Below are 27,963 nucleotides of genomic sequence, written 5' to 3'. Positions count from 1 at the left end.
ACTCAGCCAAACCAACATGGATTGAGAGGAATGGCATGAAAGAGAAAGCAGGCACCTAATCAGTAAAGACTCAAAGTGTCCTGGTGGCTACTTGGCTGATAAGTGGGTGGAAGATCATCCACTGAGGTTAGAAAAGAAAGAGCAAGTCTATGGGGTACAATACTTTTTGTGTGTGTGTGTGGTATGCGGGCCTCTCACTGTTGTGGCCTCTCCCGTTGCGGAGCACAGGCTCCGGACACGCAGGCTCAGCGGCCCTTGCTCACGGGCCCAGCCGCTCTACGGCATGTGGGATCTTCCTGGACCGGGGCACGAACCCGCGTACCCTGCATCGGCAGGCGTACTCTCAACAACTGCGCCACCAGGGAAGCCCTACAATACTTTTAAATGATGGATACCTTCCCATATTGATTCCAGGCACAGTGCCAAGCATCTTTATTATTTTATTTAATCCTCACAACAGTTTTATTAGGTAAAATTGTACTATTGTCTTCATTTTGCAATTTAAAAACAAATACTGAGATTCAGGGATTAATACCAGTTACATAGTTACCAAATCTGTTCTGCACCAGAGCCCAAGTTGGTGTCTTTCTACCATGCTATGCTGAATTTGAGGTGCCTACAGGAATTCCATCTGGATGTGTCCAGGAGTGCAAGGGAGGGATAGGAAAAGAGACACAGACTTGGGGCTTATCAGCATATGGGGACACAGTGGGATCAAAGCTATGGGCTCAGATGAGAGGGTTTAGCGAGCTCTAAATAGGGAGAAGGAAAAAAGAGGACCTGGGGAACACTAACCTTAGAGGGCAAAAAGAAGAAAGGAAACCAGCAAAAAAATAGTTTGAGAAGGAGCCATCTGATACTGCGAATCCTAAAAATGTCCTTCGGGGAATCTTTCTGAGAAGTCCCTAGTCCAGGTGTCCGGCGCTCAGTAAAGGACTTCTGGGGTCAGAAGCGGCATTCTGTCAAGGTTGGGCCTTTGTACCTAATTCTTTCAGTTCCTTAAGGACCAAACGGCGACCTGAAACCTATACGGAAACTTCACTACCTGGGTAGGTAAAAATTAGCAAATTCTCCTTAAAGCAGATTAAGAACTTTTTCGTCTAGTGTCCCAAAGGAGCTGTGAATGTGAACGATCAGAGGTTACTGCAGAAACAACCAACAGGTATTGCGCAAGGATCCAAGCAGCTGCCGGACTGCGACTGGGTCCGAGGAAAGGAGAGCTTGCCCTGACAGGCAGGCACGCGCACGCCTAATAGGAAGGCCGGGAGCGCCCGGCGCTCCCCGCGCTCACCGCGCGTCACCCGACTCTACACCTCATTGTAGTCCCCTCCTTCTCCGGTGCCCGCATACTTTCTGATCTTTTTGCCCTCCCAAACGCTCCCCTCAGCATCCCAGCCCTCCCTACGCGGTCACTACCCCTCTCTTTACCCGCTCAGCCGGCTGGGCTGTGCGTCACGGGGGCGGGGCCAAAATGTAGCTCCCGCCAGGCCCCGCCCCGCGCGCCTAAGGCCCCGCCTCCTCTGGCCGAAACTGGGAGGGCACTGCTTGTGTGAGGTCCGGAGTTTTCTCACTCAGCGGCATCATCCCACCGTCTCCGAGTCCTTGCCTTTTTCTGAGGCCCTCTAGTGCCACCTGAGCGAACGCGGGGAGTCAAGGCCAGGCGTGCGGGGCGCCATGAACGGCCGCCGCCTGATGGGCGCGGCGGCGGCGGCGGCGGAGGGACTGGTCGGCTGAGGGCCTGTTTGGGGCCGAGGCATGTGGAGTCCCGGCGGGAGCTTGCTTCAGACTCTGCCACGACTTCTGCAGCACGACACCCTTCCGGGCCACGCAGAACTGCCGCCCCGCTGGGCCCTGCCGCGGGCGGCGGGCGGGGACGACTCAGCGGACCGCCTTCCCCTCGGGGGCGGGGCGAGCGCGGCGGAGGCGGCGGCGGCAGCGGCCTCCGGAGCCTTGCTCGGAGCCTATTTGGGGCACCACGGTCAGCCTGCGGCCTCTGAGCTGCCGGCGCCGGGCGCGGCCTTGGCGGGCAGCCCCGGGAGCGGCGGCGGCGGCGGCGTGGTGGTCGGCGTGGCCGAGGTGAGAAACTGGCGCTGCTGCTGCCTCGGCAGCACCTGTTGGTGCCGGAGCCTGGTGCTGGTCTGCGTGTTGGCCGCGGTGTGCTTCGCTTCCCTGGCCCTGGTCCGCCGCTACCTGCAGCACCTCCTGCTCTGGGTGGAGAGCCTTGACTCGCTGCTGGGGGTCCTACTCTTCGTGGTGGGCTTCATCGTGGTCTCGTTCCCCTGCGGCTGGGGGTACATCGTGCTCAACGTGGCCGCGGGCTACCTGTACGGCTTCGTGCTGGGCATGGGACTAATGGTGGTGGGCGTCCTCATCGGCACCTTTATCGCCCATGTGGTCTGTAAGCGGCTGCTTACCGCCTGGGTGACCGCCAGGATCCAAAGCAGCGAGAAGCTGAGCGCTGTTGTTCGCGTCGTGGAGGGAGGAAGTGGCCTGAAAGTGGTGGCACTGGCCAGACTGACCCCCATACCTTTTGGGCTTCAGAATGCAGTGTTCTCGGTAAGTGGTGTCCCGCTGGTCCATCTCTCTCCAAGTCTGTTTTTGAGCGATCTTGTGACAACCCTGGGAGGACGCTCCAACAGAAAAATGCCAGCAGAGAAGTGACATTAACAACAGGAATTAAAATTACTTTCCGTCGTACCCTGAGAAATCTCAAACAAATAAAGCAAATCTAAGTCCGGCCCACAATAGGAGATTTGGTAGAGAAAGAGCTACTCCTTTTTTGGCATACGAGTTTGAATAAAAATGAAGAGCCCTAGAGAGGGTGGGAGGGAGGCTCAAGAGGGAGGGAATATGGGGATATACGTATACATATAGCTGATTCACTTTGTTGTACAGCAGAAACTAACACAACATTGTAAAGCAATTATACTCCAATAAAGATATAAAAAGAAATGAAGAGCCCTTTTAACTATGAGGGGAGATGAGTGGAAATATCCATTTTAAACATTTGTCATCTGATTTCTGTAGCATCTTTGGCAACAGTCAGGGAGTAAAGGCTTCACATGCCTAGCTTTCTCTCTAACCTGCGTAAATGCATCCAGTGTTTTGACTCAAGTTTTTAACAACGTGGGGCTAAAGGAAGTGTTTGGGTAAACAGTGTAGAGGGTAGTTACAGACTCCATATTTTGGAGTTTCCTAAAATTTTTAATAGGCTTTTTTTTTCATAAAGTAATTTGCTTTTACAGTGTAATGGGGGAAGCCTCCTTTTTATCTTTTTTTGGAGGAACTTCATTTTGAAATCACTAGGTAGTAGGATAAAACAAAATAGGACAGATAACCTTTCTCCCAGTGAGAATATATTTGTCTTTTTACACACCTTCTGTGTTCTTTTTGCCTTGTATTCATATGTTCTGCTTATTCAGTTTAGGTATTTCTAGTTAATGGACATCACACTGTGACTGAGGAATAGAAACACTGCGAAGTGAGGAAACCATCCCACTGGAAGAAAGGAATCCAGTATTTACAAACTTAGTGTCTTTGGAACAAATTATTAACACTATCTGCCCTTGCTTTCCACTTTTCTAAGGTAAAGGGGTTGAAGTGGTTACTGGGTTCCTCAAATTCAATGATTCTAAAGTTCAAAGAATTCATATAGAGATTCCCAGGAACTCAACCCTTCAGCTAGACCTAAAGAAAACTCTGTGTGAAGAAAGAAATTTAGCACTCAAATCCATAGGAATCAATGTATTTTATGTTATTCTGACACATTCTTTTGTCTCAAAAATAAATTGGTAGTCTCTAGAAACTTTCTCATTTTGTTTTATGTTAAGAATAATTCTAACCAACCTACCTCTCTGTGATGAAGTTAAGATTTTTTTCTTTTTTCTTCTTTTCTTTTTAAATGCCTTTTGCAAATCTCTTGTTGATTCTAACCAACAGCAGTAATGACTGTAGATTGAAGCTTGGGGAGGCATGGAAATAGATAAGGAGTTTTCTGTACAGATACAGTTTGGTGTTTACAGGCAGTTTGGTATGTTCACTTCCTTAAACTTTTACCTTTTCACAACCTCCTATAAACATGAACTTTGACCCAACCTTGGATAATAATAGGTCAAGTATCCTAAGACTTTGAAAGAGAGTGGGAACTAAGGAACCTGAATAGTTTTCATACCTTTAGTTTGCTTCCTCTCTAGTATAATTTCCGTGTGCATTTTCTTGTCCACCTACCATGTGCCTACTATCCTAGGCTCTTTCCCACATATTATTTCTAATCTAAACTAACCCTGCAGAAGGTGATTATACATATTTTATAGACTATTGTCTAATAGTCTGGAACACAGGGCTGGTGCTCTGGAATTCTACTGTCCCCACAGAATCTGTTGACCTTGGTCAAGTTACTTATCCTCTCTGTGGTTCATTTCCTTATTTGCAAAATGGGGAAAGTAACGGTACCTACTTCATAGGATTATTGAGACAATTAATAAAATAAATACTGCTACTGACCTTGGATTAACAAACACTCACATGTTGGCTTTTGTCACCATTACTGTTGTTATTACCCAGAGTCACCTAGGTAGAGTCAAACTTTGCACTATGGTTTGAAGATAGGGTCTCAACCCATAACTCTGTTTCTTCATTGTATATTTAATACCTAGTATAGTCCCGGGTATATAATGTGGACTCTATATATTTATTAATTAAAAATAAGTTAGGTTTTTTTAAAAGTAATCTCTTAAACATATTAAACATGTGATTAAGTTATACTTCGTACTTGGAAATAATTTAAGGTAATTATGTAATTGAAACCAAACTTGACAAGGGGCAATTCTCAGTTTGCCTTGTGGGGTCAAGAGAAAAGAAGGAAAAAAAGAAAACTGGCCTCTTGAAATAGGTATTATTGGTACAGTTTTACTGAGGAAGAAATGGAGGCTCAAGCATGCAGGAACTTGTTCAGGATCACCGACCTACCAAGTGGTGGAGCTGAGTTATAAACCCCAGACCAGCTGAAAAAGTGCATGGTACTGTGTGAAATTCTCACTCTTGGCCATAAGCAGGGGGTTTGTGGAGCCATTGGATATAGTCTATTATATCTTGTTCATTTCTATTATTGACTGTCTGCTTAGTAGCTCTTTCAACCAAAACTGTTTACTGAATTCACCCAGGGTATGTGAGTGAAAAGAAAGCTTAGTTTAGGCTGATTTTTGTTTTAGCCTGACTTTCCCTTCTGCCTTCTAGAACTTCATTCTGCCTCTACCCTCTCTGCCCTCCTACCCCTCAGGCTACCCACAGCTGCCCCCTTTCCAGGCATATTTCTTTTGTTTTTTTCTTCCCTATCTTTTTTTTTTTTTTTTTGGTACGTGGGCCTCTCACTGCTGCGGCCTCCCCCGCCGCGGGGCATAGGCTCCAGACGCGCAGTCCCAGCGGCCATGTCCCACGGGCCCAGCCGCTCCGCGGCATGTGGAATCTTCCCGGACTGGGGCACAAACCCGCGTCCGCCGCATCGGCAGGCGGACTCCCAACCACTGCGCCACCAGGGAAGCCCCCTACCTATCTTTTAAATTATCCCTTTTCCCTGCTATTTCAGTTAAAACTCATCTTCAGTGTCCACGATTGATTGATCTTTAATCAATGCCCCTGATTAAAGAAATTTATCTGGGCCTACTTCAAAGAGGAAGTGAAGTATAGTGGTCATGAGGGGCACAGGCTTTGGAAATAGTCCTTGATTAGTCTGTGCTGAGTTATGAGGCTTAAATAAGCTAATGCAGTGAAGGCATTGAGTATTTGCCTGGCACATACTCAATTCTCAAAAATTATTAGCAATTATTATTCTTAGTGGTGGACGTGTAGTGGTTTTTATATTTTAGAGGCAGGAGCTAATTGTAAAAGGTGAATGTATGGAAGAAGGAAAGGTGCTCTCCCTTGCTTCCTATCTATTAATTTTATTTCTTTCCTTCTCCCATGTGTGCTAGAAAGGGATAAGCAAACTGACACTCACTTTTGAAAAGCTTGAAATGGAAAATAAGTACATAACACTTCCTTGTATCAATTCTTAGATTATGAGAAATATAATTTCCAAAGGACATATTTAAATTTTTTCCACTTTTAAAAATGCACTCATTGTTTCTGTTGGGAAATAGTTAACCCCTCTCCCCCGACCAGTGTTTTTGATGTAATCTTGTATCTGTAGGTATTATTGTACATTAAGACAGATTTCTAGACATGCAGTCTGTGTGTGTTTCTAGGTACTGTTCTTATCTGGGCACATATCTAGGATGACTGTTTCTTACTGCTTCAGTCAGGATAGGCTAAGTTATGCTTACAGTAACAACCCCCAAACCTCGGTTGATTAAAAAGCAAAGGTTTGTTAAAAATGCAGCTTGAATTATTGTTTATGATGAAAAGGAGATAAATTTAAGTTATATTTTGAATTCAGCTTTTATGATTTGGGGGACTATAATATATGCTTCCAGCATTTATAATACAATTAAAAATTTTTTTTTTATTAAATAGACTCTATATTGCATATGATGCCATATTTTTCCCATGACTTCTCATAAATATATGTTCTTTAAGTATAAAAAAGAAAAAAAATCAAAGGTTTGTTTACTTACTTGACACAGATCCAGGTTCAACTTGGTTTGGGGAAGGGGTGGGGAGTCTCTGCTTTATGTCGTTTTTACTTTGGGATCCAGGATGGCAGAGCCATTTTTCACTTGGTTTATGTGACATGGTGAATTGCACACTGGTTTTTAAAGCTTTCACCTGGAAGTAATCTCACTTTTTACTGGCCTGAACAAGTTACATGGCCACAGCTAACTTCAAAGGGGCAGTGTGTGTGCCAGGAAGGAGAGAGAACTGGAGTGTTTGGTAGCAGTCTTCATGACTGTGGCACTTGACTTATGGATTCTGCCTCCCAGGCCCTTCAGTTCAGTCCACTGCCACTACCCTGGTTCAGGCATCTCAAGCTCCCATCTGGTCTCCTTGCTTCTTAAACAAGGGTTTCTAATTTTTTCTCTCTCCAGAAAGATCTTTCTAGAATGCATATCCAATCTTGGTACTCCCTGCAGGGAAACTCTCAAGTGGGTTTTCTTTTCCCCTCAGGATAAATTCCCAGTGCTCATCTTACCTCTATAGCCTCTCTCTTATCATTCCACAATTACTAAGTGCCCTTTGATGTGTTAACTATTTCATCCTCATTCTAAGAGGTAGACATGATTATTTCTGATTCAGACATAGCAAGTCTTGTCTGTAGACTCAGAATTTCCTTTTTGTTGATAAAGTTGGAAACTGTAAACATTCATAAGAATAACATCCCATTCTCTATTGAGTAAGCATTAAAGCATTCTTGTAAGGTCTCCTATAAGATGCCCCCTTGGAGACATCTGAACTTCTACAGTTTAAAGTTACCACCTGTGAAATGTCAACTTTAATCCAAATATATTATATGATAATTGGTTGTTATGGGTAACAGTATTCATATTGGTGCTTGCAACTTCCAAAGGGGTTTGATTTTGTTGTTGCTGTTGTTCCATAGGAGATCCTAAAAATCATTCTCTGTTTTCACTTTGGTTATAGAAAAACTTCTCAAACAATTCCACATGGGAAATTTTCTTTCCATCATGGTTAAATCTTTGAAACCTCAAATAAAAACATAAAACATAGCATGGAAGATCCTCTTTTTCATATGTTGTATACCACTTTACAGTATGCAGAGCAAATTTACATACATGATATTCTTTAATCATCACAACAGCCCTCTGAGGAGTTATTAGTGACTTATAGGCAGTTATATAGAGGACAAAATATCACACACTTGAAATTAGATTTAGTTCTAACATTTACTCTGACGTCTTGAGCTACTCTTTTGAGCCATACTTTCTGTTGTAAAATGTGTTTACTAATACCTGCTACAAAGTTGTGGTAAAATATATAGCTTGCTCATTACTTACTATTTCTTTCTGTCTATCCTCTGCGTTCCAAAAAAAGGACATTGATACTCAAAGTTTTTTTTGTTTGTTTGTAATTTAACCATTATTTATAGTGTACTTAATAACTGCCAGGCACTGTTCTTCTAACATGTACACATTACTTATTTAAGACTCATATAAACCCTAATCCTCATCTTAAGCTAAGGTAGTTGAGGCAGAATGATGAAATAACTATCCCAGAAACATACAGTTAGTAAATTGTAGAGTCATGAACTTAACTAAGATTCTGTTGTTGATCTGAGCAGAGCTGGGTTGCTCAGAGATCTCCTTATTCCATTGATAATTGCAGAGCACTTGCCCTAGGGCCTCCCATGTGTCAGGCACTGGGCAAGGTTCTACACAGTTGAATTAGACATCATCCCAGGAAAATGATTTGAAAAAATATCAGAAGAATAATGTTTTGTGCATGTGAGAATTACACGAAATTGGAATTTTAACATCAGTAAATAGTGTTATTGGAATACAGCCATGCTCATTCATGTATGTACAATTTGTGGCTCTTTTAAAGATAAAACAGCAGAGTTAAGTAGTTGTGACAAAGACCCTATGGCCTGCAAAACCTAAGGTATTTCCTACCTGGCACTTTGCAGAAAAAGTTTGCCTTAGAGCTACAGCAGTCACAGCCACCAGACCTGAGTCCCTGCAACTGTAGGAGGAGGCCCTTAAGCTCTCATATATATATTTTTACCTTTGTATTTAGCAAAACCCTTTTTATAAAAAAGACCATATGTGGATAAAAAAAAAAAAAAGGAAAGAAAAGAAATGAGTAAATTTAAAAGTGCAAGGCCTGACCCATCATCCTGGCTCACTTCTCAGTGGAACCACTTTAAAGAATTTTATGTTACCTAACTGTTAGTTACTTTGGCTATTTTTATTAGCCCACAGTAGGTTAGAAGCAGTAACAGAAAGGTTCTTTGTTTGTTTTGGGAGGGGCAGGGAGCTGTGAAACTGGTGTACTGACTAAAATAATGACAGCAAAATAAGATTAAAGACAAAGTTGAAGCAAATGTAACTGTAATGTATTTTCCTAGAGTTTGCCTTGAGTAATCAAGAAAAAGATACATTACTTCTAGTAATTTAGTTCACAATCGAACTGAAATTTATTATAATTAAATAAAAGTATTTTATTAGCTAGTGACTGAAAGACCAGAAAAATGGTAAAATCTTAGCCTCATGGACTCTTTGGGGACCTTAGGTTCTGTCTCAGCTCCTGTGTGACTTTGGTGAAGTCATTTAATGATCTGGCCTCCAGTTTTTGTTATTTGTAAAATGAGAGAGGTTAGACCGGGTCTCAGAGTTTGCTCTTAAAAAGACAAATGTTCTGAGTAACTAGCATTACTTTTTTTTTTTTTTTTTTTTTTTTTTTTTGCGGTACGCGGGCCTCTCACTGCTGCGCCCTCTCCTGTTGCAGAGCACAGGCTCCGGATGTGCAGGCTCATTAGCCATGGCTCACAGGCCCAGCCGCTCCGTGGCATGTGGGATCCTCCCGGACCGGGGCACGAACCCGCGTCCCCTGCATCGGCAGGCGGACTCCCAACCACTGTGCCACCAGGGAAGCCCTAGCATTACTTTTTATTTAACAGTTTGGTGATAGTATGTTTTATAAAAATGTGTTCTCATCTTCTTACATTCTTATTCTGTGTTATAGATATAATCATTCATTCATACACAGATGATGGGTCATGATACTTGTCACTGTACCAGTATATCTAATGATTATTTCTTCTTACTATTAAAAGATACTGATTCATTGCCAGTGGTACAGGTCAGATGGAATAGAAAGACAGAGGCACAGTCTGTGTTTTGAAGGAGCTTGGAGTCATCAAGTCTTGAAGGTTGAGACATGATGACCAAGTTGAAAAATGTCATGCCACCTTAGCCCACATCCTTAGACCTCACAGTACCACTGAGTATAGCTGGCTATTGCGTCCTCAAAACTGTGTTCTCCTGTTTGTGCCTCTTCAGTTATCTCACCAGCTTCTGTGGTTTTCATGTGTCATATATGGGGTTAGAATTCACAAATCTGTATCTCTAGCCTGTTGTATCATAGTAATGAATACAGTATATCTTATTACCCCTTCCTAGATAAAGAAAACTTCTTTAGAGACAGAGAGTCTTATTAAAACTTATTTTAACAGTATTTGCTTTTTCTATGAAATAAGTATTCATTGTAAAAACTTTGAAAAGTATAGTAAGTACAAAGAAGAAAAATCAGTAACATTTCAGTGTTTATTTTTCTAGTCTTTGCATTTGTTAATGCATGTGTTTTCATTATATAACATTGTGGGTGAATGTTATAAATGATTTTTGTGACTTTTTACTGAATGTAATGAACATTTTGATCATTAAGTATACTACAAAATGACTTAAAATGACCACACAGTCAGCTGTGGTTTTCTATCTTTGTATCTTTATCCTTGCTTAGACCTGGGCCTTACGTATAGAAGGCATTTGATAAATTTTTGTTGAATGAGTAGAAGTAATAAACCTATAGTTTGTCATAACTCTATAAAGAAGATCTTTTTAACTTATGTTCCAGAAATTATATGCAGTAAGATATATATATATATATATATATATATATATATATATATATATTTTTTTTTTTTCCCCCCCTGGGGAGGAGGTTCAATGTGTGTATTAATCAGATTCTCAAATGGATCACTGACCCCTAAAATATTTAGGAACCGTTAAAAGCAGTTCCTAATTTAGAGATAGTAAACTAATGAAAAAATCTGTATATATGAAGATGGTTTCTGCATTGTAGACAGATTTATTGTCCTATCTCTGTCAGTAGAAGTCTCTACACTGATGTTCTCTCTACCTGTTATTGTGGGCTCTCTCGGAGCCCTTGCCTTGTTGGGTTTTTTTTTTTTTTTCCAGTAGCAAGACTTTTCTCAGTACATTCAGGGTTGCTGCCTGAACAGAGGGTCTTAACCTTGATAACAGGTTGACCTCAGAGGTTACTGGAAATGCTTTTAGTGTTCATTCAGTATTCACTCAACAAGTAACTGATAGGTACTACTCTGTGCCCACTGCTGTTCTAGATGCTAGAGATACAATAGCAATGAATAAAGCCATCCCAGATCCTTCAGAGTGCTTGCAGTCTAGTGGAGAAAACATTCTGGATATATCAAGGCTAATATTTTGCTGATAATGAATTAATTTCCATTTAATACATTATTTCTCTGAGGGGAAGGGGGAAAGCATGTTTAGTTTCTGAACAGCCAATTACAAGTGGACTTTTCATCCTAGCCTGTTTATAAACTGGCAACTATTATAAGTCTCCACATTTATAAACAAAACAATTTTAATGTTGGTACAGTCTACATCCAATCAACATATATTTAGTACCTGATATATAGTAGGCATCATACTAAAGACTAGAGACACAATGAGGAACAAGACAGATGGGTCCCTTCCTTTACAAACTTATAGTCTGAGGAAGGGGTAAAGGGCAAACAGATAGTGAAACCTTCCGTTACTCTCTAGTATGAAGAGACTTGGCGAGTAATAGTGTCTGTCAGAGAACTTGAGAGCAGTTCTTAATGCAGACTTGGGAGCTTGGGATAGGTGTCCTAGAGAAATTGATGACTGAGTAGTGCAAGATAGTTTGGGACTTTGCCCAAATAAAAGGAGTGGGAGGAAGGGTATAAGTGTTCTTGCCAGAAGGAACAATGTACAAAGGCCCAAAAAGAAGAGAGCAAGGAATATTCTAAGAACAAGAGAATTTTGATGTGTCTGGAACATAGTGTGATGTGAAGCATGACACATTCAGAGGCCAGGTCATGAAGCAATTTGCATGTTGAAGAACCTGACCTTCATTCTGATGGCAGTAGGAAGGAGTTTAAGCAGGATTGGATTTGCATTTTTAAAAGATTTCTGCAAAATTTAGCATAGGTTGTGAGTGGAGGGTAGGTCTAGAGTATCAAGACTGGAGAGGGGGAGACTGAATAGGAATAGGGACAGACAATGGGTAGATTTCTAACATATGTAAAAGGTAGAATCCATAAGAAAGGGTAGATGATTGGATGTGAGAATGAGGGAAGAATGAGTGGTGTGACTGACTTCTGAAGTGTCTAGCTAGGGCAACTGAGATTGGGAACACTGAAAGAGGTATTTTGGGGAGGGAAGGGAATGGGCAGTTAATGTTTTTCCTTTAACCAGTTTTTAAAATTTCATATTTCTGGAAGTGAAAACTACTTGCCATTTGTTGACTATTTCTCCCTCTCTGTTTCTGAAATATTGATAGTAAGTATCAATATTTAGGATATATATTATAAAATATATAATTTATCAATAATATTTAGATGAAAAGAGCAAATGTAGTCATTTTAACTTCTTGTTGACCATTCCTTAAAAATTATTATAGGGATTCATGACTTTTTTCTGTATAATATTACTAAATATATATTTTAATTGGAATTTACTTTAATAGTAACTTTGTCAATAAGCAGCATTGCTTTTATATAAACTAAGAAACACACCTATACAGGAAGGTGTAATTTGCCAAAACTAATAGAGATTCACAAAGCTATGGATAAAATTTGAGTTTTTCCATACACAGATCACCTTTATATTCTTCACTCGATCTGTGTCAAGATATTCTTTGTAAAAATGATAAAGTTTCTTAGTGTGTTAAATTAAAGCCCGTAAAGCCGTTGTGTAAACAGCCGTAAATAGAGAAAGCAGAGGGGCTGGAGGCAGGATTGCCAGGGGAGCTGTGCTTTGTGCCGTGCCTGAAAGGACAGCAGGCCTCAGGTTCAGTGAGCATCTGAGTGATCCATCTAAAGACAGAGTTCTCTTATTGTCAGCTTCAAAAATATGTGTTCAGAGAAGAATCAGCTCTTGCTATTCAGAATTAAGGGTTTCTTTCTCTTTTTTTTTTCCTTCAGATGGGCACGTCTTTGTTTTCAGGATCTATCTGGTATATGGTAAACTAATATTCTACAGTAACCCCTACTGACCCAGACAAGTGAGTTACATCTCCAAGTAAATCACAGTACCTCTGAGAATAAGAATGTGTATACTTTCATGGTGCTTCTAGAGTTTTAAAAGCATGGGAAGATGGCTATCAGGTAGCATTCACCATCCCTGGAACACTCACTGGAGTATTTCTGATCACAGAATCTAACCAGCAGGATAACATTGACATCCTAGGCTGAGATTTCTAGGAGTCTTTGGAGTAGGAAAACAGTCCTGAGCCAAGATCCCAGGGTATTGTAGTCAGGAATTCCAGTGGGAAATACTCTAGGCTCACATTTAATGTCTTTTTGGAAAGTAGGACAAGGAGTCATGTTTTGCTTTGTTTTGTTTTTTTAGCATCTTTATTGGAGTAAAATTGCTTTACAATGGTGTGTTAGTTTCTGCTTTACAACAAAGTGAATCAGTTATACATATACCTATGTTCCCATATCTCTTCCCTCTTCCGTCTGCCTCCCTCCCACCCTCCCTATCCCACCCCTCCAGGCGGTCACAAAGCACCGAGCTGATCTCCCTGTGCTATGCGGCTGCTTCCCACTAGCTATCTACCTTATGTTTGGCAGGGTATATATGTCCATGCCACTCTCTCACTTCATCACAGTTTACCCTTCCCCCTCCCCATATCCTCAAGACCATGCTGTAGTAGGTCTGTGTCTTTATTCTCGTCCTGCCCCTAGGCTCTTCATGACATTTTTTTTCTTAGATTCCATATATATGTGTTAGCGTACGGTATTTGTTTTTCTCCTTCTGATTTACTTCACTCTGTATGACAGACTCCAGGTCCATCCACCTCACTACATATAACTCAATTTCGTTTCTTTCTATGGCTGAGTAATATTCCATTGTATATATGTGCCACATCTTCTTTATCCATTCATCTGTTGATGGACACTTAGGTTGCTTCCATGTCCTGGCTATTGTAAATACAGCTGCAGTGAACATTGTGGTACATGACTCTTTTTGAATTATGGTTTTCTCAGGGTATATGCCCAGTAGTGGGATTGCTGGGTCATATGGTAGTTCTGTTTGTAGTTTTTTAAGGAAACTCCATACTGTTCTCCATAGTGGCTGTATCAATTTACATTCCCACCAACAGTGCAAGAGGGTTCCCTTTTCTCCACACCCTCTCCAGCATTTATTGTTTCTAGATTTTTTGATGATGGCCATTCTGACCTGTGTGAGATGATATCTCATTGTAGTTTTTTTGTTGTTGTTTTTTTTGCAGTACACGGGCCTCTCACTCTTGTGGCCTCTCCCGCTGCGGAGCACAGGCTCCGGACGCACGGGCTCAGCGGCCGTGGCTCACGGGCCTAGCCGCTCCGCGGCATGTAGGATCTTCCCAGAGCAGGGCACCAACCCGTGTCCCCTGCATCGGCAGGTGGACTCTCAACCACTGCGCCACCAGGGAAGCCCTCATTGTAGTTTTGATTTGCATTTCTCTAATGATTAATGATGTTGAACATTCTTTCATGTGTTTGTTGGCAATCTGTATATCTTCTTTGGAGAAATGTCTATTGGTCTTCTGCCCATTTTTGGATTGGGAGACATGTTTTATTAAAAGTCGGTGGGTAAAGGCTTACCAGGGAAAGAAGGTTGGATGGGTCTCTTTGTGGGAACAGGTATTCTACATTAGCTTTGTTTGTCAAAGACTGGAACTAGGTGCAGATTCTGAATAGGATCATAGCTTATAGGAAATGCCATATTAGAATAATTTAGAAACTGTTTATCTTTAATACACTTAGTAATAGTTGAAAAACTGTATGTGTGTGTATTATTGTTTTGTTCTATTTGGTTAAATTATTTGACACGCCAGCAAAACAGTTTACAATGATTACCTGAAATTAGTTTCTTTGCTTTATTTAGCTATGCAACTTTTCAGAAAAGAACCGTATTTAAATAATGACACTTGCTTTTTCTGTAGGATGAGGTTCGGTCATGAAACGTTTGATAAACTTTGATTTATGCTTTGGACAAGGGTCTTGTTAAAGAGTTAAGTGGCAGGGTTGTTTCAGATTTATGATATCTGTTCTTAAAATAGCCGTTTGGATATTATTGATGTCATCCATGAATGTCAATTATGTGTTCTCTTTGGAGAAACTTCATTACATTTAAAGATTATGAACTGAAGCTTTGAATTCTGATATTTTGGAACTTAAATATTTATTTTAAAAATAACTTCCCTAACACATAATGTTATTATTAACTGCAGTGTAATAATTTTTATGATTCATTTTTGTCATATTTACTTATTTTATATATTTGACATGTTTAATTCTAAAGAAAGTTTTCCATTCCTGTAAGTGCTCCAGAGTGATAGAGGAACCTTCCTAATACTTAGCCACATTCATGTCATTCTTTGATTAGACTCCCCAGAGCTTTGCTACTGAGTACAAACTCATTCCCCTTTCACCCAAGGCCCATAACAAGTATCACCCCAAATACTTGCCCTGTCTTTATTTTACAGGATTCCCTTGCCCTATAAATAATCCAAACTGTACTGCTAACTTTACTGATACATCCTGTATGTTCCCTACCACATTGTCCTTATTCATTCTCTTCTTGGAACACCTTAACTTCCTCATCCCACCTATCTTTGCCTGCCAAACCCATATTAGCTTGTGGAGTTCATTTCAAATTCCTCTTATTCCACAATATTGCCCTTTGGCCCCCCCCACTCCTACAGAGATTTTAATCCCTGTTTACTCTTTAATACTTTCTGTGTAGTTCTTCTCAAGGCTCCCTTTCTGCCTGTTTCTGAAGTAGTGTGTGTACTTGTCAGTGTGTAAATTCTTCAAGGTAAAAGTTGTGTCATACTGCCTCTCTTGCAGGCACCTACCAGAGCATCTTGCATGGAGCAGTCTTTGAGTCAGTAATTGTTTAGGTGAATCTTTAACAAGCAGTCACTGCAGTATTCTTTCTAAACCAGCAGTGGTATATCTCCAATTAATCATCTATGAGTAGAGATAAATGTATCTTTATTGAAAACATGATTTACATAATTATTAGGTTAGATTGTAGTTATAGAGTAACCTGTAACTGATTAAAATACCAGACTCTTAAAATTAATGAAAGTGAAATTTAATAAAATAGCCGCTAGCTTTCTTATATAACAGTAATACCCAGTTAAGGATGTGGAAAAGTTATTCTCAAAATTAATGGCAGTAGCAACAACAACTATAACACAGAATGCTTAGAAATAAACTAATAAGAAATAACTGATACATGTGAATAAAACTACCAAACTTTAGTAAGAAATGTGGAGGATTTTTAAGTAATTATAAAAACATTTCTTGATAAGAGGACTGAATATTCTGGAGATTGCAACTCTGTCCAGATTAATTTATAAATTTACCTTAATCCTAGTATAATATTTACTAATTTTTTTGAGTGACAGAGTGATCCTAAAATGTATCTGTAAAAATGAATAGGTAAGAAGGTTATACAAATTTTAGAAAGAAGAGTAATAGGGGTTTGAAGGATGGGAAATTCCTTATGAGATATTAAACTGATAGTCTTTACAATAATTTGGTTTCAACACAAGGTTTAAGATATCAGTGGACAGTATTAGAGCCCAAAATAGAGCCCTTTATATACAATAACTTCATTTATAATAAAGTAAACATCATAAGTTGCTGGAGAAGTTATTGATTATTCAATAAATAATGCTAGGAAAATTGGCTACTGGGGAAAGGGAAGAATAAGGAATCCTCACCTTTAATTCAAATAAATTGCAGAAGGAATAAGTGGTAAATATTAAAAGGAAAATATAATAAAAGAAATATAGGAAGAAATTAACAATGGGATCTGAAAAGACATTCTTAAGCTAAAAGCAATGGAAAATCAGAGGAAACAATTAATAATATATATAAATAATACATGTATAAATTTAGAAACATTTGAATGTCAAAACATAAAATTAAAGAGACACTTTAAAGGAAAATATTTACCACATATAATGGACAAAAAGTTGCCCTTACTATAAAAAGAATAAATATCATGAATAAATAAGAAAACACTTAACATTTCAATAAAAATGAGCAAATGTGAACAAATAAAGCCATAAAGAAGTGCAAATGTATATTTAAAACTAATGAATATATAAATAGTACAGATTAAACAATGATCAAACATTATTTTTACCCCTATCAAACTAAGAAAGATTGAAATTTAAAACTTAAAGTTGGTAAGAGTATGATGAAATGGACACACCTATACATTACTTACTGATAGGTATGTAAAACTGTGAACCTTTTGGGAAAACAGTTTTTACTGTTTGATCCAGTAATTCCATTCCGAATGATCTTTCCTAAAATAATGGAGTTGCATATTAGTCATTTCTTGCTGTGTAACAATCACACCAAAACTGAATGGCTTAATAAACATTTATTATCTCACAGTTTCTGTGGGTCGGGAATTCCTGTACAGCATAGCTAGGTGCTTCTAATTCAGGTTCTCTCTCAGTACTACAATCAAGATGTTGACCAGAGGTGCAGCCATCTTACGGCTCCACTGGGGGAGAATCTGCTACCAGGCTTACTCTGGTGGCTGTTGGCAGGTCTCAGGTATTTGCTGGCTGTTGGCTGAAGGCATCAGTTACTTGGTACAGCAAGGACCTCTCCATAGAGCTGCTTACAACATGGTAACTTACCTTCTTGAGGGAGAGATGGAAGTCCTGTTTTTTTTGTAACCTAATCTTGGAACTAACATCTCATTGCTTATGCTGTGCAGTCTGTTTGCTAGAAGAAAGCACTAGGTCCAGCCCACACTCTAGGGGAGAGGATCACACAAGGGCATGAATACTATGAGATGGATTTATTGGGGATATTTTAGACACTGTTCTCCCACAGAGGTTAATATAGAAAGGTTTTCATATAGGTTTAAAAAATTTATAATAGCAAAAATAATACGTAATCACATATACACAAAGAAATAATTAAGGAGACAGTTTTAGATGTTCTACAGCAAAAGAATGGTTAAATTGTGCTACATCCACACAGTGTTATTGGGTTGGCCAAAAAGTTCCTTTGGTTTTTAAGTAACAATAAAATATACATTTTTCATTTTCACTGAGAACTTTGTTGAACAATGTATTCACTGTTTTGTTCCACTACCTTCTGCCATTTTCAGGCAACTTCATAATTCCATCTTTCCAAAACTTTTTTTGAGCAAAGAACTGTTCCAGGTGCCTTTTACATTCTTCCAGGAAATCGAACTTTTTTCCATTAAGAGGAAAAAAAACTATATATATATATATATATATATATATATATATATATATATTTTTTTTTTTTTTTTTTTTTTTTTTTTTTTTTGTGGTACGCGGGCGTCTCACTGTTGTGGCCTCTCCCGTTGCGGAGCACAGGCTCCAGACACGCAGGCTCAGCGGCCATGGCTCACAGGCTCAGCCGCTCCGCGGCATGTGGGATCTTCCCGGACCGGGGCACGAACCTGCGTCCCCTGCATCGACAGGCAGACTCTCAACCACTGCGCCACCAGGGAAGCCCTATTAAGAGAATTTTTTAAAGACCTAAATAAATGGAAATCCGAAGGTACAGTGTCTGGTAAATATGGTGGATGAATCAGAACTTCCCAGCCAAGCTGTAACAGTTTTTGCCTGGTCATCAAAGAAACATGCAGTCTTGCGTTATCCTGATGGAAGATTATGCGTTTTCTATTGACCAATTCCGGACGCTTTTCATCGAGTGCTGCTTTCAGTTGGTCTACTTGGGAGCAGTACTCGTTGGAATTAATCGTTCGGTTTTCCAGGAGCTCATAACAGAGGACTCCCTTCCAATCCCACCATATGCACAGCATGACCTTCTTTGGATGAAGACCAGCCTTTGGTGTGGTTTTGCTTGCCTCACGATCGCTTCCATTCCATATTATTGTACAGTATCCACTTTTCATTGCCCATCACAATTTGTTTTAAAAGCAGAATGTTTTTGTTACGTTTAAGTAGAGAATCGCATGGAAAATACCATCAAGAAGGGTTTTTTTCCCCCCGCTTAACTTACAAGGAACCCAAACATCAATGCGATTAACATAACCAAACTGGTGCAAATGATTTTCAACGCTTGATTTGGATATTTTGAGTATGCTGGCTATCTCCCATGTGGTTTAACATTGATTGTTCTCAATTAATGTCTCGATTTGATCACTATCAACTTACCTGACAGTGGAGCATCGTTCAGCAAGAAATCTCCAGCACGGAACTTTACAAACCACTGTTCAGTCACAGCACCTTCTCCATACACTGCATAAAGCTTTTTTTGCGTTTCAGCTGCGTTTTTACCTTTCCTGAAATAATAAAGCATAATATGCCAAAAATGTTGCTTTTTTCTTCCATCTTTAATATTAAAATGGCTACACAAAAATTCAGTTTTGATAAGTTATTTTTTAAATGCACACCGATATGACAGCTGTCACAATACAATCTAACAAAATTGTTTCGAATGAAGTTAAAGAAACCTAAGTGCTACTAGAGCCATCTTATGGAAAAAAACTGAATGAACCTTTTCGCCAACCCAATAGTGTAATTGTATAATAATAATAATTTCTACCTTTTTGAGTGTCAGTCATGTGCTAGCATTTGTTAAGATATTTACAAATATTTCTGATCCTAACAACAACCATGTAAGGTAGTGGTTATTATCCTCATTTTACAAGTGAAAAAACTGATACTCAAAGACTCTGCCCTTAAATGTCATTCTAGAGTTACCTGGCTTCAAAGCCCAGTGACCACATTGCCATTTAAGTATGCTTATGAAGAATATTTAAATGACATGAGGAAGACTTTAAAAACTGTTTTTACAGAGTGATCTGTGTGTGTGCACATTTTATTTACATGTAAGGAAAAAACAATAGTCACAAATGTTAGCTTTCAATGGCAGAATAATAGAAAATTAAAATTTTTCTTCAAACTTTTATTTCATCTTTTACATTCTGTATGTATTCCCTTTATAATCATTTTTAAAAACCAGAATGCTTTGAAAAGTAGTTCAGCTTCCTCTACTCCAAGGGAAAACTGCTAGCAAGACTTGTACCACAGTTTTATGTAAAGCTGAAATTTTATGTTGTAATGAATCATTCCATTTAATCTGCTCTTCTAGATTACTGATCTCTCCTTACCCAACTATCTGATGGCATCTTCGGTTGGACTGCTTCCTACCCAGCTCCTGAATTCTTATTTGGGTACCACCCTGAGGACCATGGAAGATGTCATTGCAGAACAAAGTGTTAGTGGATATTTTGTTTTTTGTTTACAGGTGAGTTTAAGGCCAAGGCTTGTCTTTTTTTGTTTCCTTTTTGTATGACATTACTGATTTAAATCTAAGAAATTTCACTGAAAATAATTTAAGAAGATTTTTTCCTTTTTACACCTTTTCTTGTTCTTTCAGTACTACTTCATATTTTGACAACACTTACATTTTTAATTGTGTGGATATATGGAAATATATAGAACTGAATTGACACTTATTGAAAATTCTCTTAAACACAAAAAAAAGGAATGACAAAAATAGGTTTCTTTTTGCAGTGATTATTTTCAAAGTCATGACTAAATCAAATATTCTGTTTTGAGTTTGTATGAAGTGTTAATACTACATTTCTAAAGATAATGAGATTTGGTGGGGTTGGGTTTTTATCTTAGTTACTTTACCTTCAAATTTTGAAGGTATTGAACTCTTCTATTTGTATTTTTTAGATTATTATACTGGCAATGTAAATTTATTTCTAGTACAATTTGATGTGAACAAAAATTCTTTAGAAAGTATTGCTTTATAAAAAGTATAGAAGTATTCCATTATAAGTTCAAATAATATTTGTATAATAAATTATTACTACCATGCAGATTATAGCATAGTTTGGGGTACATACAATTCAATATAAGAGGTTAATAAAGGAGGAAAATCCTGCTATGTAGGCAGACTTATTCAGTGCCTTAAATTACATGCAGGAAGAGTTAAAAATTCATTTGCTTGTGATACATTTCATTACTGAGATTTACCAAAATATAAAATCACCATAATTTTTGATGATTTAGTAAGATGATGATGATGGTCACTAACATTTATTGAATGCTTTATATGCCATATATTTAAGCTCATTTAATGCCTACCAAAACCTTAGTAGGCATATAATTTTATTATCTATTATCTCGAGCCAATCGTACATTCAGTGATGTCGCACTGGTAGCTTGAAATTGGTCATGACGTGGGTATCTACAGTTATGGAAAATGGCAAGTGCTCTAAGTCAAGCTTCCCACCTCTGATCCCTAAGAGCTAGTTTACTAGCACACCATTGGATAATAATTTGTCTAATGTCTGAGCTGCAAGGGGTAGGATCAGGATTTGAACAAAGGCAGTTGGTTCTAGAGACCACACTCATAACCAACGGTCTACTGAGCAGATAATACTAGTGAGATAGCTGACTTAACTTACTGGTCCCTTGACTTTGTAAGTTTTAATTTATACTGTTATTGAATATATGGTGTCACATTGCAAATTTACTGTTAGTGGTATTCTCAATTTATTGAGGTACTATATTGTATTAAAAATACTACGATAAATAAAGCCAGAGTTAATTTTCTTTGTGCTTATGCAGTACAAGTTTAGTAAACAAAGTAAGCCCAGGAATATTTACATTAAACTATAAATAAAGCTTGTCAGTGAAAGGGCTTGCTTTAACAAAAATTTTGTAATATTTTTGATATTCAGGAAGTCAGTTTTTATTTTTCTTTACTATTTTTTCTTCAGAGCTACATTTTTTTAAGATAACCTGCTATAGGTTTAGAGTTTTTGTTACAGTTGGTTTATTTTTATTAATGTAGCACGCCAATCACATACTAAACTTTCTATGTGTTACGTAGTATCTATGTTAATAATTTATGTTTATAATCATCCCAAGGTACTCTAAGATTCTGATGTACACTACATTCTCAGATTGATTTTTTTTTAGTATATTTAAGCATATTTTATGTTTTTCAAGTTTCCTGGAAACAATTTGAAACATCTTTTTTTCTTGACATTGTAATTAGAATTCCTCATTATTAGTAGTTTTCAGAAGATATTCACTATTTGATACTTTATATTTCTATGCATCTTAGTAAATTATTCAACTATAATCAATGGAATTGCAATAGAACAAACTAGTTCATGCATTTGTCAGTGATGCTTCTTAAAATATAGGATGTTCTTTTTTCTAAGCGATTTCTTACCCCTTTGCTTGAATTGGCAAATTATTTAAGCTTAGGATACAAAACAGGGGGAAAAGGGTAAATGTTTCTTAGCCCAGACATTTACAAAAAACAACCACCACAACAACAAAAAAGTGAAGGCATGTTTATGCCTTGATTGGATATATTGATGATGTTACTTGTAATTTGTTTCAGGGAGGATTTAATTTAGCTTACAAAAGATATACAGGAGAATAAAAAGAGAGGAGAAAGAAGTCATCTTGAAGGAGAAAATTAGCATAGGAAAAAAGGATGAAGCGTAGGTTAAAGTTAGCAAAGTAAATAACATGAGGTTCCTCATATTCGCTAGAAATGAGCCACAAATTTGCCTCCCACTGTAGCCACCTAAATAAGAGTCCACAGTGTCTGTAAAATCAGATGTTCAGAGGAAGGCACAAGTATTTACTGTACTGAAATCCAACTTAGATTCCATGGTTTGTCAGTTCAGTTAATCTTTTCCATATATTTTTGTGTGTACTCATCAGCCAAAACCCCAATCCTGGATAAATGCAAATTTTGATCTGCTTTGCACCTGCTCTTTTGGGGAAGTCATACGACCAAGCAAATTGGTGATATTTAATTCATGGTTGCAAACCTTCAGCTGGTTTCTCAACACTGCCCTATATTCTGTTTCCTTTGTCTTCCCATTCCCCCATTTTCCTCAATGACTATTTCAAACTTATCCTCACGCTCCTCACAGTTTTTTCCTCCTCTCCTGGCTTCCTTCTTCATTCTCAACAGATTACCTCTCTTGCTTAACAGAAAAATCAAAAGCCTTCAAATGGGAAACCCCTCAATTTCCAACTAAGAAATGTACTAACCCTCTTATGTTCTGCTCATACTCTCGGCTTGCTTTTCAGTTAACAGTGGAAGAAATCACTTTCTATAGGATATCCCCTTTAAAGCTTGTCTTTCTACTTGTGTTTGATTCTTTTGTTTTATTGTTTTTCTTTTTGTTCCTTTTTTTTTTGATTCTTTTGTTTTAATAGGGAAACTTTTAAAAAAGTTTTTTGTTTTTTTGTTTTGTCTACTTCACTGGGCTGTTGGGAAGAGTCAGTACACATTGCCAGGCCCTGGGCTCCAGAAAGGCATCTGGGGGAAAATCCCATGTAAAGATGTAGCCCATTCACCCTTGCTGGGAACCCAAAAGACTTTTTCAGTGGTTCTAAACTTATTTTCTGTGGCCTCACCAAATTCTTCCCTCAAGCTTTCATCACTAACCTTCTCTAAATCAGATACACTTTACAGTTCTCATCTTAGCAACCTAAGATTCTGTTGACTATGCCTTTTAAAAACACCTTCTTCTCTTAGCTTCTTTGATAACAGTCTCCTGATCTTTTTTGCTGTTTGCCTGGCTCATTTATCAGCACCTCCTTCTCTTTTCACCCCTAACTTGGTCTTCCTCAAGATTCTAGCCAGAGCTTTTTAGTCTCACTCTGAAAACTTTTCTTCTTGGTAAATCCAGTTACTGTGGTTGCTGCTATTATGTTTATTGCAAGGACTCCCTAATACACATCTTCAGCTCAGCCTTCTTTCCATACCTTTAGACCCATTCACTGAATTCTTTGGATATCTAATAGGCACCTCAAATTCAGCATGTCCTAAGCAGAACTTAGCATCTCATCCACACCCTCCCCCAATTAGTTAACATTTTTTTCATCTCTTCACATTGTATCACCATCCACATAGTATCAAACTTAGGGTGTTCAATAAGTATATCTTGTGTTTTTAAGAGAGCTCACATGTTAGAGAACAAAGACAAGATTTAAAGGCCTACGTTTAAAATAACTAATTTGGGGCTTCCCTGGTGGCACAGTGGTTGGGAGTCCGCCTGCCGATGCAGGGGGCAGGGGTTCGTGCCCCGGTCCGGGAGGATCCCACGTGCTGCAGGGTGGCTGGGCCCGTGAGCTGTGGCCGCTGGGCCTGCGTGTCCGGAGCCTGTGCTCCACGTCGGGAGGGGCCACAACAGTGAGAGGCCCGCGTACCACAAAAATAATAATAATAATAATAACTAATTTGAAGGGAACCCTTTTACAGTGTTGGTGGAAATGTAAATTGGTAGAACCACTATGAAGAACAGTATGGAGGTTTCTTAAAAACCTTAAAATAGAACTACCATATGCTCTAGCAATCCCACTCCTGGGCATATATCTGGAGAAAACTAATTCAAAAGGATACATGCGCCCCAATGTTCATTGCAGCACTATTTACAATAGCCAAGACATGGAAGCAACCCAAATGTCCATCAACAGAGGAATGGATAAAAAAGATGTGGTACATATATACAATGAAATAACTACTCAGCCATAAAAAAGAATGAAATAATGCCATTTGCAGCAACATGGATGGACCTAGAGATTATCATACTAAGTGAGGTAAGTCAGACAGAGAAAGACAAATATCGTGAAAGCACTCATATGTGGAATCTGATTTTTAAAAAAGATACAAATGAACTTATTTACAAAACAGAAACAGACTTACAGACATCAAAAACAAATATATGGGGCTTCCCTGGTGGCGCAGTGGTTGAGAGTCCGCCTGCCGATGCAGGGGACGCAGGTTCGTGCCCCGGTCCGGGAGGATCCCACATGCCGCGGAGCTGCTGAGCCTGTGAGCCATGGCCGCTGAGCCTGCGTGTCCAGAGCCTGTGCTCCGCAGTGGGAGAGGCCACAATGGTGAGAGGCCCGCATACCGCAAAAAAAAGAAACAAAAAAAAAACTTACGGTTACAAAAGGGAAACTGGCAAGGGAGGGATAAATCAGGAGCTTGGGGTGAACATACGTACACTACTATATATAAGATAGATAACCAACAAGGACCTACTGTATAGCACAGGAAACTCTAAATATTCTGTGGTAGCCTATATGAGAAAAGGCTCTGAAAAAGAATGAATGTATGTGTATTTGTAACTGAATCACTTTGCTATACATCTAAAACTAACACAACATTGTAAATCAACTATTCTCCAATAAAATTAAAATATTTAAAAAAAGAAAATGTTTTAAATAAGGATGAATAAAATAAATATCTTTGTTTCCTATAACATAAAAAATAAAATAAAACTAATTTGCTTAGAATTGTATTAAGTAATTCGCTTCATGTACAGATTCGCTTCATGTACAGATTCCCTTGTGCAAGTTCCAGGTTCCCCCATCTACTCAACCTACCTTACTCCCAGTATCCTGCCCTTCCCCCTACCTCCCTCAACACTTGTATCTAGAATATTTCTCCCATAAAATTATAGGTAGGCTTAATTGAAACAGTGTTATATTTAAGGATCACTATGCTTAGAGCAGCCTTTGAAAGCTTGCTGGGACATTAAACAATATCTACTGAGAATATTTGCTCCGAACTCTAAAGAACTGCTTTAAAATGAACTTTGGAATAAATACCATTTAAAAGATGTAGACTGCTTAGACATTCATTGTGCTGAATTGTATGTAGAATGTTTAAGCACAGAGGGACCACAACTTTTGGACAGTGGGAGAAGCCCATGTGGTTTAAAGGGACTTACCTGAAATCACAGCACTAGTGAGTGGCTAAACCAAGACTAGAACCTGATTTTCAGTTTAAAGCTTTTTCTAGTTATCCCTTTGACTGGCGTTTTTCCCCTCACCATGTTCCTTTGTTTTTGTTTTGAAAAGTATAGACAGTTTCGTGTTCACAATCTCTAGTTAATTTCTTTTGAAGCTTATTGGCATTTCATTTTTTTTAATTGTTTAAATTAATTAATTTATTTTTGGCTGTGTTGGGTCTTCATTACTGTGCCCGGGCTTTCTCTAGTTGTGGCAATCAAGGGCTACTCTTTGTTGCGGTGCGTGGGCTTCTCATATGGTGGCTTCTCTTGTTGTGGAGCACAGGCTCTAGGCACACAGGCTTCAGTAGTTGTGGCACGTGGACTCAATAGCTGTGGCTCATGGGCTCTAGAGCACAGGCTCCGTAGTTGTGGCACACAGGCTTAGTTGCGCCATGGCAAGTGGGATCTTCCCGGACCAGGGCTTGAACATGTGTCCCCTGCATTGGCAGGTGGATTCTTAACCACTGCGCCACCAGGGAAGTCCGGCATTTCATTTTTTAAAAGTGTTTCTTAATATTTTAAATTTTGGCTGCACCAGGTAGGTCATTTGCAAATGGTAGTGCTTCTCTCTAAGTGGGCTTAAAAATACCTATGGACATTTATAGTTCTGTACAGAAATAATACTACATTATTACATTAATAAAGTTTAGCCAGCTTTACCTCTATTGTAGAAATTTTTTTTATTCCTTGAAGGAAACTTTCTGTTACAAAGAGAGAAGCTTGACTTGTATCAAACAAACAGCATTTAATATGGACTAAAAGGGATGTATAGTTGCCTTGTGTTAACCGGATACCATATAATGGTTACCCTGTAGATTTTGGCCCTCCATACCCAGCAGCCAAAGGAAGAATAAATGACAACTGTGTGTAAACTATTTAAAAATTTTACCTAATGGTATTTGACAAGCATCCTGTTTATAACATTTCTAAGACAAATATTTATTGGATATATTTCTCCCCTTTTTCCATGTAAAATATTGTTAACTGTAATATTTTATTTTTATTCACAGATTATTATAAGTATAGGCCTCATGTTTTATGTAGTTCATCGAGCTCAAGTGGAATTGAATGCAGCTATTGTAGCTTGCGAAATGGAACTGAAAACCTCTGTGGTTAAAGGCAATCAACCAAATATCAGTGGCTCTTCATTCTACAACAAGAGGACCCTAACATTTTCTGGAGGTGGAATCAATATTGTATGATTCTAATGAAATGTATGATTGTCAGAGCCTAGTGTGTGGTCCAAGGTCTAGCAGTCCCCTCGCTAGTGGGCAGATGCAAGTTCTAATTGTATTATAGCACAAAAAAACAAAACAAAACAAAACAGAAACTGACTAGTTTTTAAATTGCACATTTTTTAAAAAGCAAGAATAATTTTCTGGATAGGTAAGTGTAAATGTAGATGCAATTTTGGCTGCAACTCTTTATCATTTATTATACCCATAATGGCCTATAGGTCTGCACTTTAGTTTTTCTTCATTGTTTTCTTTATGGGTACTTATGAATAGAGAAATAATCCAAATATTTTTTTGCTTAGTGTCTTTATTTATAAAGTCTATGAATAGTTGTAAGCATCTTTCCTACTTATAAAGATGAGTAAAAGTATGCAATTTTAAATGTATAATATTATTGGACATTCTTTGCTTTGGTAGTCTTTCCAGAAAGGATAAACGGTGTTGTTCTTTTTTTTTTTCTAATTGTTTTAGGTGGGACCACTTTGCTTTCCTTTTCCTTGCTAGTTAGAAAATAGACATGAACTTTTGTTTGAATGTATTTTTGTAAGGATCAATATACCGATACACACAAGCTTAAATCCTACATTGTGGGACTGAAGTGCTCTTAAGATACCTTTTTTAGTTTCACTGTGTAATATGCAAAGCAAAAGGGAAATTATTTAAATGGGTGGTGGCTCAAATTAGAACTTGAGTTCTAATTTCATTACATTGGTTTTACCCTCCTTAGGTCTTCCATCAAAGGGCTGTCCTATTGCAGTCTTACTAAAACATTTTATTAAAATAAACTTCTTTTTCTTTTTATATTCATAATTAGGCTTTGAAATAAAGATGTTATTCCTTTAAAGTGGTGGGCTTACCATCATTAAAGATGTCACTCAGGTGGCCTTGTTTGATCAAAACGCCTTTCTACAAAACCAAGCTTTAAAATCATGTTTATAATTCCATTG

The 27,963-nt window shown here is 38.6% G+C and overlaps 1 protein-coding gene across 2 annotated transcripts; it reads left to right on the top strand.

The window, feature by feature from the left end:
- Positions 1-1,755: 1,755 nt before the first annotated feature.
- On the top strand, positions 1,756-26,983 carry TMEM64 (transmembrane protein 64). Of its 2 annotated transcripts, XM_065895662.1 has the most exons (3): positions 1,756-2,556; positions 20,081-20,236; positions 26,792-26,983. In XM_065895662.1, the coding sequence occupies exons 1-3, from the start codon at positions 1,756-1,758 to the stop codon at positions 26,981-26,983; spliced, it is 1,149 nt and encodes a 382-aa protein (XP_065751734.1). The 2 variants fall into 2 exon arrangements, with proteins under 2 accessions (XP_065751734.1, XP_065751736.1); XM_065895664.1 differs by lacking the exon at positions 20,081-20,236.
- Positions 26,984-27,963: the final 980 nt, after the last annotated feature.

This window comes from Phocoena phocoena, chromosome 17 (assembly GCF_963924675.1).
Source record: "Phocoena phocoena chromosome 17, mPhoPho1.1, whole genome shotgun sequence".
Taxonomy (NCBI): domain Eukaryota; kingdom Metazoa; phylum Chordata; class Mammalia; order Artiodactyla; family Phocoenidae; genus Phocoena; species Phocoena phocoena.
This window is presented reverse-complemented; position numbering and strand designations above follow the sequence as displayed.

What these genes read in the sequence shown, in the direction of transcription:
- TMEM64 (XM_065895662.1), top strand. Translation starts at nt 1,756, where the DNA reads ATGTGGAGTCCCGGCGGGAGCTTGCTTCAGACTCTGCCACGACTTCTG. An exon ending in TTCAGAATGCAGTGTTCTCG is followed by an intron (nt 2,557 to 20,080) that starts GTAAGTGGTGTC and finishes CTGCTCTTCTAG; the next exon opens with ATTACTGATCTCTCCTTACC. An exon ending in ATTTTGTTTTTTGTTTACAG is followed by an intron (nt 20,237 to 26,791) that starts GTGAGTTTAAGG and finishes TTTTATTCACAG; the next exon opens with ATTATTATAAGTATAGGCCT.